Source organism: Physeter macrocephalus, chromosome 1 (genome assembly GCF_002837175.3).
Source record: "Physeter macrocephalus isolate SW-GA chromosome 1, ASM283717v5, whole genome shotgun sequence".
Lineage (NCBI taxonomy): Eukaryota > Metazoa > Chordata > Mammalia > Artiodactyla > Physeteridae > Physeter > Physeter macrocephalus.
This window is the reverse complement of record NC_041214.2, coordinates 18,195,885-18,210,501: the sequence shown is the minus strand read 5'-3', so window position 1 is coordinate 18,210,501 and position 14,617 is coordinate 18,195,885. Positions and strand designations below refer to the sequence as shown.

Below are 14,617 nucleotides of genomic sequence, written 5' to 3'. Positions count from 1 at the left end.
GGAGCGCGAACCCAGTTCCCCTGCATCGGCAGGCGGACGCGCAACCACTGTGCCACCAGGGAAGCCCCTTCAGAAGATATTTTTAATATGACCATTGCTGGTACTGAGCTAAGGTCCCTTTGTAATAAAATATTAGTTGTTTATTTTTAAAAAATATTTATTTACTATTTATTTTGGTTGCGCTGGGTCTTAGTTGAGGCACGCGGACTCTTAGTTGTGGCATGCAGACTTCTTAGTTGTGCCATGCATGTGAGATCTAGTTCCCGACCAGGGATCGAACCCAGGCCCCATGAATTGGGAGTATGGAGTCTTACCCACTGGACCACCAGGGAAGTCCCATTAGTTGTTTATTTTTGTGTGTTTTTCTGGCATTTGAGCACATAAAATTTGGGGAGGAGGGTCATAGAATCAGTATGTCTTATTTAGAAAAATTAATATTAAAATAGTCTGACTTCTTTTTCTTTTTGCCTACGCCGCACAGCATGTGGGATCTTAGTTCCCCAACCAGGGAACCCACACCTTCTGCCATGGAAGCGTGGCGTCCTAACCACTGGATCACCAGAGAAGTCCCAATGTGACTTTCTTAAAGATAACTCTGTGGTTCTTTTGAAAAAACAATCAGTGTTATTAATGTAAAACATAATAGTTACAAAAACAACCCCCCCCACACACCCCACCTCATACAACCATATAATCACCCACACATGTTATTTACTAAAGATGATACTACTAATCCGTCATTTTGGAGTTACTCTGCGTGTCTTCTCAGTGATGACAGAGTTTTCTACTTGCAAGATAATCCTTTCAGTATGTATTTTTGAGACAAATGGCTGGAGTTAGTAAAAGTTATGACTGTGTGATAGAACAAAGGTAAATGATCTATGACAGGATCTCATCCCTGACTGTGAATTAAGGAACCAAAGATAAAGGAGTCAGATGTACATAATCTAACCAAGTACCTTTATAAACTGGTGATGACTTTGTAAGCTTATCACCTTTACCAAAAATAATTGAAACAAAGAGTTTAATCTTACCATGTACATAACCTTTTTTAGAGAATGACCAGAATTCAAGTATATTAACACAAACATTTTAACTTATTCTTGGTTCTTTAAAATATGGAGGAAAATCGTCATTTCATTTTACTTATTTATTTATTTTAAATTTATTTTTATTTTTATTTTTTTGGCTGCATTGGGTCTTTGTTGCTGTGCGCGGGCTTCCTCTAGTTGTGGCAAACAGGGGCTACTCTTCGTTGCGGTGCACAGGCTTCTCATTGCTGTGGCTTCTCTTGTCGCAGAGCATGGGATCTAGGCGCGCGGGCTTCAATAGTTGTGGCGCACAGGCTTGTTCCATGGCACGTGGGATCTTCCCAGACCAGGGATCGAACCTGTGTCCCCTGCATTGGCAGGCAGATTCTTAACCACTACACCACCAGGGAAGTCCCTCAATTAACTTTAATAGTTTTTCATATTTATGACATTTATCTTCCTAGAAAATTAATATTCTCAGCTGATTACAAACAACTAAATTAAAAAATTTTTTGTCTGATGTCAAAAGTGAATTTTGATAGGCAAAGTGTGTCTCTTCTCCTTTTATCCACTCTTCTCCCTTAATTTTATATTATGAAAAATACCAAACTGTATATTATCAGAACTTATAGGGTCCTTAAGAGTGGAAACTAAATAATTTCTTTCTGAATACTCTGTTAAAGTGCTCAGTAATGTTCTCACATAGAAGGTTAGGAATTAATGTTTGTTGATTGTAATGTACAAAATACAACCAACATGACTCTAAAGAGAAAAAATACTCCAATTCTGCACTCTCTAAAAACTCTCAGGCAGACATTTTTAGATTTGGAGATCTAGGAGTGATAGCCTGTCCCATGTTCCCCTGGGATGCTTTGGTAGTTCAGAGTATTCCATCCAGAACTCTTAAGAGGTTTTAGAGTCTTGCAGGGTCTGTGTATTCCACTGGGAACTCTATAAGGAAGAAGTAGAAACCCTACCTTTGGTCCAATAAAGAAAGACTTTCATAACTTTTCCCTCCTCTTGTCAAAACGTATGTCTTGTCATAATTACAAAGGAGAGTCGGTCTTTTGCTCTTTCATTTATTTAGCATGTACAGTCAAGCTCACATTATGCTGAGGGCACAAGTGAACAAAGAAACCTCAGGTGCAGTCACATGGGGGATAGTACAGTGCAGTTACAGTGTTACAGTAAGGAAACATACCATGTGTTGTGCAACTAATCTGGTCTCTTGGGGGGTGGGGGAATTTTCCAGAGGCCTAAAGGATAAGTAGGGTTAGCCAGGTGACCTGAAGGTGTTCTAGGCACAAGGAACAGTACACATGAAGGCCAGGAAATAAGAATATATGGCACCTTAGGGGAAATAAAAATGGTTCAGAATCAGTGGTTACTCGGTGAGAAGGGATGAAGCTAGAAGGGTCATCAGAGATCTGATCACATTGGAAGCAATACACTGTCCCTTTCAGGGAACAAAGTTTTCCATGGCACTTTCTTGCAGAGCTGAATTGATCTGATTATAAATAAATCTCTATGGAACTTACCCTGTAGCATCATCTATTACATGTACTTGTTATACGTGTAATAGTGTTTGAGGATATCCCAAGAGTGAAACTTCAAACACCTTAATTAGAAGAGCCCTCGCACATTTCCAACCATCCACATAGTGGCACTTCCCAAAATATCCAGAAATTTGGAATGCTTATTTGCTGATACAGAAACCTCCTCGTTTACTCTGCTAAGGTCATTTCATTTATTTCCATTTGTTATTATATTACTAATTATATATTTTATATTACTAACATAATATTTTATCATATTACTAATATAATAGTATATTACTAATATACTATTATTTTTTACTTTATTATTATGTTACCTTAATTTTGGGGGGTGGGTGGGCGGCCCACACGTCACAGCATGTGGGATCTTAGTTCCCTGACCAGGGATCAAACCCGTACCCCCTGCATTGGAAGCGCAGAGTCTTAACCATGGGACTGCCAGGGAAGTCCCTAACTTTAAATCCTAGATCTAGCAAAGTGTTCCCTATGACAATTAAATAGTGAAAACCTTTTGGGTAGTTCATTATACTGTGACTTTTTTTAACGCTTCATTGTAATTATCTGTTGTGGGACAATATAGCATACTTTATGAGACCAGCCATTCAGATCCTTTCTTTATATAAAATATGCAAAAGATAAAATCATATATTGGTTTCTGAATTTTTTGTACCAAGGCTATGTTTGTTGAAATACTTTAGTGATTTCATTTTAGAAAATTGAATTTTTGAAAATATTTCCTGTAGGAAGCAAGAAGTGATAAGAGTCCAGATATGGCACCTACCCCTGCCCCACAGAGCACACCACGAAATACTATCTCTCAGTCAACTTCTGGAGACCCTGAGATAGACAAAAAAATCAAGAACCTAAAGAAGGTGGGAGGCTTAAATGAAAAGCACATGTGTTTATTGAAAGAATACATGAGAATTATACAAAGAAAGTAATGCTTAGATGCCTAAAGACAGGCATCCGAGAGGTTTGTAGCAGTCCTCATTGTTGCTTTTTCACCATGAAATACTGTAACTTAGGAATGGCACCTAGTTTAGTTCTGTTCACAGTTGTCTAAAGGATATTAGTCTTTATTATTGATTTTTGGAGTAATAAGAAATAATGTACACTTGAACACTTTTATACTCACTTTTTCATTAGAAACTTGTGAGACAGGTAAGAGCAGATATTTATCCCATTTTTAAAGATGAAGAAAGAGAAACGAAAGGAAGTTTATTAACTTGTCAAATTGCCACCAGTTTGTGATGGTGGCCTTGGAGGTAAAATCCAGGTTTCTAGAGCCCTTCCCAGGCTACATTATGGAGTTTCTCTTAAAGCCAAAGACATCGTCCAGGTACAATGAGGTTCTGAAATAAATGGTGAAAATGGTGATATATTTAAATACATATACATGTACATGTATACACATAGATTTAGATATATGATAATATTAATTAAAATCTTGAAAAATACTTTGCTGAATTCCATGTTCTTAACATACCCAATTTTACATTTAATTTTAAAAAGTAGTTTACCTTAGCATTTTAGCAGTCTGTTCCTGATACAAATGTAAGATAATTGATTTTCCTTATTCAGGTTTCACATTTATATGATTGAATTGTTAATAAGAAAATTTGCATTCTAAAATTACTTATTCTTCCTTTTGACTCATAATATATTGATGTTTGCAGAAACTGAAAGCAATCGAACAACTGAAAGAACAAGCAGCAACTGGAAAACAGCTAGAAAAAAATCAGGTCTTTTCTGCATTTTTCATTTGGGCTCACAGTCACTACCACCCTTCCCCTTTTTATTTTAAGCAATTATTTAATCAGGTAAAAGAGCATATAGATTTTAAAACTTCTTTTGAAAACCATATGCCATTTTTTTTTTTTTAACATTTTTAGTCTTAAATAGGCAAGGATAGGGGAAGACATGATGTGGATCGTGGTGAATGAGGGAGTCCCTATTTCCTGTGAGGCATACTAATGCCATTGCTGCTGAAAATAAAGGCAGTTTATATTATGTTAGACAAATAGAAGAGTCTCTTCTTTCCTGTGTCTCAGGTCACACTGTCCCATTTGCCCCTTTCCCTCCTCCTTTCCTCAACACTTTGAAGCCCAAGTGTAGAATGGAAGATTTATTAGACCTAAAGTTGCATGCAGTAAGACAGCTCTGTTTTTTGCCCCCTTAATTCATACCAAATAACAAATTAGAACTTGTTTCTAATCTGTATTTTTAAATCTATGTTTACCAGTAGATCTGGTAAAGTCTCAGAAATATTCTTTCTCTAAATTTTTTCTCTTTTGCTATATGGCTATAGATCCAATAATTATTTTATTTCCTATTTAATAACTTTACTGTTTTAAACTTTTCTAGTTGGAGAAAATTCAGAAAGAGAAAGCCCTTCTCCAGGAGCTGGAAGATTTGGAACTGGGTATTTAAAGATTCAAAGAAAGCAAGTTGGTTACCAGAAATCAGTGCAAACATATTTTCTGTGAAACCCATTGGTGTACATGGAATATTCATGTGCCCACATTTAATGTTCACTTATAATTTTAACCATTTATCCAAGATTCTGCATATGTGTGGAATTATTTAATAATGTCTGTTAAATTGATTTTTACCTCCTGCATCCTATATCATGTCAACACATGATATAGAAAAGAGACATATGATTTTTTTTTTAAGCTAAGCTTGACAGATTGAAAGACCAATGTCATTGTTTTTTAGTAGGGGACAGTATTTACCATATAAATGAATAAAGACGTTTTGAATTTGATCATTGTTGACTTTCTTATAAGTTCCTAAATTAACGGATCCTTTATTAATTTACAAGGCAGGTTTGGGAAATATTTCCTTTGAATATATAATGTGGCTATCTTGATCCTAAACACTATATTATCAAACGTTAAAGAAACGCCTTAAAATCAGGTTGTATTGAATATATTAAATTGTTGGGACTTCCCTGGTGACGCAGTGGTTAAGAATCCACCTGCCAATGCAGGGGACACGGGTTTGTTCCCTGGTCCAGAAGATACCACATGCTGCGGAGCAGCTAAGCCCGTGCACCACAACTACTGAGCCTGCGCTCTAGAGCCCGAATGCCACAACTCCTGAAGCCCACGCGCCTCGAGCCCGTGCTCCTCATCAAGAGAAGCCACCGCAACAAAGAGTAGCCCCTGCTCGCTGCAACTAGAGAAAGCCCATACACGGCAATGAAGAGCCAATGCAGCCAAAAATAAATCAATAAATTTTAAAAAAATAATAAGAAATATATTAAATTGTTTATATTATTTGTAGTATTTGAAGTTTTTCTGACTAGTTCTAAAAAGTAAATATAGAATAAAAATAGAAAATAGCAAAACATTTTATTTTGATATTTCAAATAATAAACCTGATCATTTAATGATGAGGTGTAAATATTTTCTAAACATGAACTGTGATCATTTTGCTATAGTCATCTTGATTGTTTTGATTGTTCACTCATATGAAGAATAAAAGATGTACTGGTAATCCAAGACACTCAGCTATCAAAACTAATTTCTATTTGGTTTTAGAATCTATTACTGTTAATTTTTTTCATCCGATTTACATTTGAAGTTATTTTTATTTCATTTGCATTGATACGGGTTTTCATTATCTAGAGCTATTATTTAAACTAAGTAAAAGAAAAGAATCTAGGAATACTTTGAGAGATATACACAGATAACTGAGTTTAATGATGCCCCAAAGCTGCAAATAAGATTTGGTAAAGACCTAATGCATTAAAATTTGAATGGTATTTTAAATGTTTTGTGTGTGAAGTGAGTGTGGACATACACTCGTACATATTATTGCCTTCAACATTAATTTATTTCTGATAATAGAAACTTAAGCTTTTTTAAAGTAATATATTGCTTTTATAATATATTTAAAAATTGTTTTTCTAATAAAATGTTAAATAATTCATCTTGAGACAGTATAATGTTTTTTTGGCCTAGCAGCCTAACAATTTTTTTAAATTTTAAATTTTTTAAATGAATTACCAGTTTACACAGTTCACAGCAAATATATTAATCATTTTTAAAATGTTAACTTAAGGGAATTCCCTGGCAGTCTAGTGGTTAGGACTCCACACTTCCACTGCAGGGGCATAGATTGGATCCCTGGTCTGGGAACTAGGATCCCATATGCCGTGTGGCCAAAAAAAATTAAGAAAAATAAAATAAAATGTTTATTTTAGAGGAGTATCATTGAACCTTTTGTTTTAGTCAGATGCTTTTTAATTGCTCCAAGGTGACTGTTCTGACCAAAATTAGATTGCTTGGAATTGTTTTTTAGAATTGTCTTTATTTGTGTAATCATTTAATCCATTTAATTTTTTCCAAAGAAATGTTTTATTTCTGAGCACATATCAATATAAAAATCACTGACGTTTCTTTGACTACATATTTTTTTAAAATTTTTATTTTAAATTCATTGTCCTCAGGGAGTAAGAGTAAGGTGATAGAAGAGTGTAAGGTGATAAACGTGTGCTTGAAAATGAAATTTTAAATACACTGCTGTGTATTCATTATAAAGGAAAATCTATAAATCCTGGATTCTCATAAAAAATCTCCTTTCCTTAATCATCTCCGAAATGTATTTGGCATTTACCATAAGCATCTGTGAATACCATTGTAAGCTTGAGGGGAGATACTGCAGTAGACACAAAGACTCGTGCATGCATTACACAAGCTTCCCAGTGAGGGAAGAGAAAAGGGCAAAACCCAACTTTCGTAGCTGGCAAAAAGGAATTCTCTTAGAAAAGGAGTAGAGATATAATTTATGTGAAAACATATATGTTGCCAAATAATACAGAATATTTTTGAAACAATACTATGTTTTTTATGGCTACATTTAAGTATGTAAACTTACAGAAAAAACTTTGGACAGGGTATGCACTAAACTGATAACATTGACTAGGATGGGGGGTAGTCAAAAGGAACTTTAACCTTATTTGTAATGTTTAACTTTTTTCTATCTATTTATTTTTGGCTGCGTTGGGTCTTCGTCGCTGCACATGGGCTTTCTGTAGTTGTGGCGAGCAGGAGCTACTCTTCATTGCGGTGCACGGGCTTCCTCTAGTTGGGGTGCTTGGGCTCCAGCACGTGGGCTCTGTAGTTGCAGCATGTGGGCTCTCTAGTTGTGGCATGCGGGTTTAATTGCCCCACAGCATGGGAACTTAGTTCCCTGACCAGGGATCAAACCCGAGTCCCCCCTGCATTGGAAGGCGGATTCTTAACCGTTGGACCACCAGGGAAGTCCTTCCTTCTTTAAAGGTTTATACTTCTGCCAGTGAAATTTTCCCATATTCTTATCAAATCTATAAGGCTTTTGAATTTTTACCAAATCGATGGAAGGGAAATAATACTTTTTGGTTTTGTTATTTCTTTTTATTAGTAATGGGTTATGTACTTTTCCACATTTGATGGTTGTTTATATTTTTTTAGTGAATGGTTTTTTTCTTTTCCTTGGCCCATTTCTCTATTTGGCTTTCATCTTACTGATTTGTAAGAGTATCCTATATAGTAACACATAAAATCCTCTTTTTTTTAAATTTTAAATAGGAGGTAAGTGAACAGGATTTTTTTTTTTTAATTCAAGCAGTACAAAAGGCAACACAGTGAAAAGTACCTCTGTTCTAGATGCAGCAATTTCCACTTCCTTATGTATCTTTCCAAAGATACATTGCATATTTATATTCAAGTATACATACACTTCCGTTAAAAAAAAAAAAGCATATACACTGTTCTGTATTCTTTTTTTCCCTTAACATATTTTGGAAATCATTCCATATCAGTACATAGCCCTTTTAAAATTTATACATATATCTTTATAATGACCACATTGTGTGGAGGTAAGATAATTTAACCAGCTCATACAGATGTACATTTAGGTTATAAAATGTCAGTTAAACACACATATACACATGCTTTAAAATAACAAGTATAGATGTTTATCTGTATTCTGGGATTAAGCTGGGTGTTTTGAGAAATTAAATTTGTTCTATGGATGCTTAGTTTAACTGGTGGTCATTTTGCAGTATATTTCTTTGAGTTAGATATTAGAAAGGACAGCTAGGAATATTAAAAATTTTTATTCAAGTGAGGTTTCAAAGCAGTTCTTGGATTCATCCACCTATGTAAATATATTAATGTCCAGAGCAAGGCAAAGTGATATGAATTTATAAGTAGTAAAATGACAGAAATTACAGTGATAGCCTTGCTGTTCCAATATTGCCAAAGTTAAGCGTTTTCTTTATTCCTGGAAGGAAGGAGGAATAGTGGAATAAGCCACACCAGGTGCCTACTTCTCTGGGTCATCTTCGCCCCCAAGACCATAAAATCAAACCAGATTGAGGAGGAATAACCTTTGCGCTTTTTAAAGAGCTGCACAGATCAATTCATCAAGTGTTTACTGTGTAAAGTGCAAGTTACAAAGGAAATACAATGTATTTAGAAATGTTAAGATTGACATTGAAATGAAGTGAAAGACACTTGAAGATTCAAGACCTGGTACCAAAAGATGTAGCCAGGTGTCTTAATCCGTCAGGGCTGCTGTAACAAAATACCATAGATTGGGTTGCTTATAAATAAGAGACGTTTATTTCTGACAAATCTGCTTCCCGGTTCTGTCTTCTTACTGTCTCCTCACATGGTGGAAGGTGTGAGGGAGCTCTTGGGGCCGCTTTTATAAAGGCACTAGTCCCATTATGAGGGCCCTGCCCCCATGACCTAACCACTTCCCAGAAGCCTCACCTCCAGACACCATCGTGCTGGGGACTAGGTTCAACGTAGGAATTTTGAAGGGACACACATTCAGTCTATAGAGCACCTAGGCAAAAAATACATAAAACAAGCATTCACTGTATATCGATATAAAGAGATGGGAGATACTACTGTGGTTTACTGGTATTTCTCTTTCTCCCCTTCTGGTCATGTGGGAGAATTACACTTCCCTGTCTAGAGTTTTTACAGTTTCTAGACCACTGCCGCCTTTCCAGTGTTGCCATGGATTTATTGCTTGTACCACTTTACTGTCATTTCTCTAAGATGCTGAGAAAGGAGAGAGGCAAATGCATGTGCTTATTTTGCTATCTTAAAGCGGAAGTCAGAAAAGCATACTTCTAAAGGTTTTTTAAAAAATATTTTATAATATCTTTATATTTTAAGTGAATTTGAAAATCAAAAGCATTTTGTCCATTTCACCCAAAACACAATTCCTGTTCTGTTCACTAGAGGGTTTCAAAGATCAGAGAATTGGGGAATTAAGGAAATAGAATTTATGGAAGTATGTTCTGTACTAGAAATAGGCAAATGAAAACGTAATAGCATGGGGTGCTGCTCCTTTTTCTTTTGGCCGCGCAGCATGTGGTATCTTAGTTCCCTGACCACCAGGGAATGAATCCATGCCTCCTGCATTAGAGGCATGGAGTCTTAACCACGGGGCCACCAGGGAAGTCCCTTCTCTTTCTTTTTATATTGACAAACTCCTTGAATTAACCCTCTTTACCCCCTTGCCATCAGACTTAACTCCTACCTTTCCTTTGAGTTCTGTCAGTAATCTCCTGTTGGCTGCAAATGAATCGTGTCTCAAGAGTTTGTTTGTAGGTCAAATGTTTGCAAATGGAATTTGCATATGTTCTCCCATAGAGGATAATAATATAAGTGGTTATTGGTGCTGAGGGGAGCCCATGAAAATTTTACATTCATTAAAACAAAAAAGCTGTTTACAAATTAATTTTTTAAATGTAATGCCAATACAAGAAAATAGAATGAGAATTCTTTTTGAAAGTTTGAATGCTAACTTTTTTTTTTAAGCAGATTTAAGTGAAGGAAAAAGTAGAAGAAAATAATTTTTAAGAGATTCCTATAGATGCTTTTGGTCATATTTGTGTGCTTTAGATACTGGTTCTTTGCTACATACATATAAACTTATGTTCTCTTTTCCTTAATTTAAATTTTCACTTTTCCCAAATTCAACCACAATTGAGATTTTTCCTAAGATCACTAAGCAAAAAATGGAAGCAGGAGGGAAAGAGAAAAAGACATTACAGAGAAAAAGATATACATGAGATGGACAGAGAAAGACAGAAAGCAAGGGAGAAGTGAAGCGAAGAGACCCTGGAATTGGGTCAGAGCCATCACACCCAGGACGCCATCTCTGGTTCTTTTCTGAGCTGGGAGGGGTGGTGAGCACCCTTGGAAGAGGAAATAGGTGCTGTGTAACTCAGGAATAGCTGCAAATCAAGAACTATGTGACTTGGGAATACCTCCACAAATCTCTTAGGAATTAAGCTACTCTCAAAAGAAAAGTCAAAAAATGAAAAGTCAGCTGTGTTTTTAAAGTCTTAAAAGACGTGGCAAAGCAGAGCTTCTTGCATTCACATCCTCGGGCAAAATTACTTCTGAGCACAGTTTTGTTTATTTGTCTATGTTCAGTTGAAGCTAAACAGGTCAAATCCTAGAATTGTGATATCACCAGAGAGAACCTTTTATTGTGCCCAGCCTGCTTTGCTTTTGTGTCCTCTCCCCCTCTTCTTCCCAGCAAGGGCCCATGGTACCCTCTTAAGGAGTCTAAAGCCCTTGGCTTGTGTCTCCTCTCCCAAGCCCCCAGTCATATAATAGAGACAATTCATGCATACTTATTGATTGAAATAATACATCTGGACCACAAAACTCAAGCAGGCATTTGCATTTAAACACTGGCAATGAAAGACTTGGGAATTTAGATAGAGAGTTTGGTAATATTGACCAGAACGGAGAAGTGATCAGCCTTGGGCATAGAAGTAGCGGGGGCCCAGTGCAAAATGGAAATGTGGAGTTCCTGTTCAAAAACTAAGAATTTCATGGCAGTGACAGCAAAGCATTAAACCAAGCGCAGGACGTTTTTAAGTCCTGGGCCCTGTGCAACCACAGGTCGCACAGCCATGAAGCCAACCCCGCACAGAAGCTGTGAGAATCTGAACTCCCTCTGATCTAAATGAAGAGACTTGACTTTGTTTCTGGACATGCCCCTCTTCCCTGGAGGAGAAAGAGGTAGTGGCTGACCCTAGCAAGACTGCTGCAGAGGAAGGAAAGGTTGTGGGTTTTTTTCAGATTTTTTTTTTTAGATGAGTTTTTAGGTTCTCAGCAAAATTGAGGTGAAGGTACAGAGATTACCTGTATACCCCCTTCCACTCATACACAGCCTCCCGCATTATCAACGTCCCCCACCAGAGTGGGACATTGGTTACAACTGGTGAGCCTATCTTGACGCATCATAATCATCCAAAGTCCATAGTTTACATTAAGTTTCACTCTTGGTGTTGCACATTCTATGGGTTTGGTCTCATGTGCAATGACATGTATCCACCATTATAGTAGCGTCCAGAGTCATTTCACTGATTGGAAAATCCTCTGTTCTCCACCCATTCATCTCCCGACTCTCTCCCTGGCAACCACTGATCTTACTGTCTCTGTAGTTTTGCCTTTTCCAGAATGTCACTTAGTTGGAATCATATAGTAAGCAGCCTTTGCAGATTGGCTTCTTACACTTAGTAATAATGCATTTAATGTTTCGCCATGTATTTTCGTGACTTGATAGCTCATTTCTTTTTAGCGCTGAATAGTGTTCCATTGTCTGGATGGACCATAGTTTATTTAACCATTCAACCATTCACCTACTGAAGGACATCTTGGTTGCTTCCAGGTTTTGACAATGTGAATACAACTGCTATAAACATCCATGTGCAGGTTTTTGTGTGAACATAGTTTTTATAGTATGCCTTTAATCTTAGGCCTCTTGCTCCAGCCCCTTCCTGGTACTGAGGTCTGGCCTTGATTCTGAGCTTGCTGGCCAGAACAGCTTGCTGGGCCAGGGTTATCCCATCTGTGTAATGGCCTCCTAGACACTGATAGTCTACTGTCTGAACTTCTAAGTATTGTCTGCCAACAATTCTATGTTTAAGAGTTGGAGATGGGAGTGGCAAGAGTTTAAAAACCTAAACCAGGCTTAAGGAAAGAAAGAGCTTAACATGGCTCTAGGTTAGGGTTCTTGGTTTGCAAGCAACAGAAATGGTCTCTCTCTAACTTAAGAGGAAAAGAGTAGTAACAGAATATGTTATAGCTCACAGATTCAAGTGAAAAGAAAAACAATGAGGCCCAGGAGATGACAGGAACCAGAGTAGTTTGGGGTCTAGAATGCTCCTCAGGGTTCTTCTACCAGAATTAATTGGCTTCAATAGTTTTTGACTTGGGACATAGTCACAGCTCTGGCTGGGAAAGCTTTGGGCATCTTAATTGACAGTCCCAACAAGATTGTGTGCAATGGGTTCTGGCCAGTCCTCCAAAGAGAGACTGAAGTGCTATTACCAGAAGAGGGGGAGTCAATGCTGGGGAGCCTTCCTACAATATGCACTTTATTAATATTATGAAGAAGCCCCCACGAGGTAACTTGCTGCTCAAATTTTGTACAGCATTCTTTATTTCTTTCTTACTTTCGATCTTGAAATGGATACATTTGGTTCAAATAATATTTTTCCATACAGGCTATGTTCTCTAGATACTGTTTTTAAGTTCAATTCTAGACGATTATATTAATTTACTTTGTATCAAATGCTTTTAATTGAGGCCTCAAAACTATTATGTGTTTACATATGGATGTTCTTTCATAATTTTAGCTACCACGTGCACTTAAATTATTCCCAAATACATATGTGTACATTCTGTCTCTTTCTAGTACATTACTAGTTATCTCCAGCATAAGTTTACTTGACTGTCTAGTAAAAAGTTGAAATTTAACACGTTGACAAATTATCTTCTTTTACCACTTGCCAAATTTTCCATTACCATTCACTGCAATAAAAGTTCAAGTAACTTCCATGTTCATAGTAATTTGCTGGGTTCTTTGGAGATTTGAAGACAAGTAAGACCTGAGTCTATACCCTAAGAGACCTCAAGTCTAGTACACTAGACTTGGCTTCATAGTCTGAGGAAACTTAAACACATTGGTGCCCAGGCCTCATCCTAGACCAATTAACTCAGAAGAACACCTGAGCTAGAGACATGATTATTGCTTCTTCACTGTCTTAACTCAGGCTGCTATAATAAAATACCATAGACTGTGTGGCTTGAACAAGAGACATTTATTTTGCACAGGTCTGGGAGCTGGCGAGTACAATATCAAGGTGCTGGTCAGCTTGGTTCTTGGTGAGGGCCCTCTTGCTGGCTAGAAGACGGCTGCCATCTTGCTGTGTGTTCACATGATTTCTTCTTTGTGAGCATGTGTGGGTCTCACCCTCAAGACCTAATCTAAACCTAATTATCTTCCAAATGCCACACCTACAAATACCTTCACATTGGAAATTAGGGCTTCAATATATGAATTTGGGGGAGAACACAAACATTTGTCCCATAACATTCACTCTCTAGACCACCCATTAGCAATCACCATATCTCCTCCGGAAAAAATCTCTTAGCCATGTCTCTTCCTTTTTCTTTACATTTATCATACCACGTTCAAAATTCTTAAAACTTTTTTTTTTTCTTTGGCCTTGCCTCGAGGCTTGTGGAATCTTAGTTGCCTGACCAGGGATTGAACCTAGGGCCCTGGCAGTGAGAGTGCCAAGTCCTAACCACTGGACTGCCAGGGAATTTCCCCCCATACTACTTTAGACAAGCAATAATAACTATCACTACCACTTACTGAGGCACCAGGCTAAACTTTTTACGTATTACATTTTATTTGCTCTAATCCTTGTTAAAACTGTAAGGAAAGTCACAGGTACACGGCTAGTAAGAGAGAAGAGGATCGGACTTCAAAACCAGTGATCATCACTCCTGTGCTGTACTATCTCCATTCTTTTTTCCAGTCCATCTTGCATTCAGTCCCGAAAATGACCTTCCTCAGAAACCTGTAGAACTTTTTTTTTTTTTTTTTTACGGTACGTGGGCCTCTCACTGTTGTGGCCTCTCCCGTTGCGGAGCACAGGCTCCGGACGCGCAGGCTCAGCGGCCATGGCTCACGGGCCCAGCCGCTCCG

General features: G+C 37.4%; 1 protein-coding gene across 1 annotated transcript in view; it reads left to right on the top strand.

Annotated features, from left to right (window-relative positions):
* The window catches only part of EIF2A (eukaryotic translation initiation factor 2A), a 38,253-nt gene extending 32,899 nt beyond the window's left edge, over positions 1-5,354 (top strand). The window contains exons 12-14 of the mRNA XM_007100390.4: positions 3,331-3,459; positions 4,264-4,329; positions 4,952-5,354. Coding sequence (XP_007100452.1) covers positions 3,331-3,459; positions 4,264-4,329; positions 4,952-5,017 — 261 coding nt within the window. The 3' untranslated portion in view covers positions 5,018-5,354. The remainder of the gene's footprint in view (positions 1-3,330; positions 3,460-4,263; positions 4,330-4,951) is intronic.
* Positions 5,355-14,617: the final 9,263 nt, after the last annotated feature.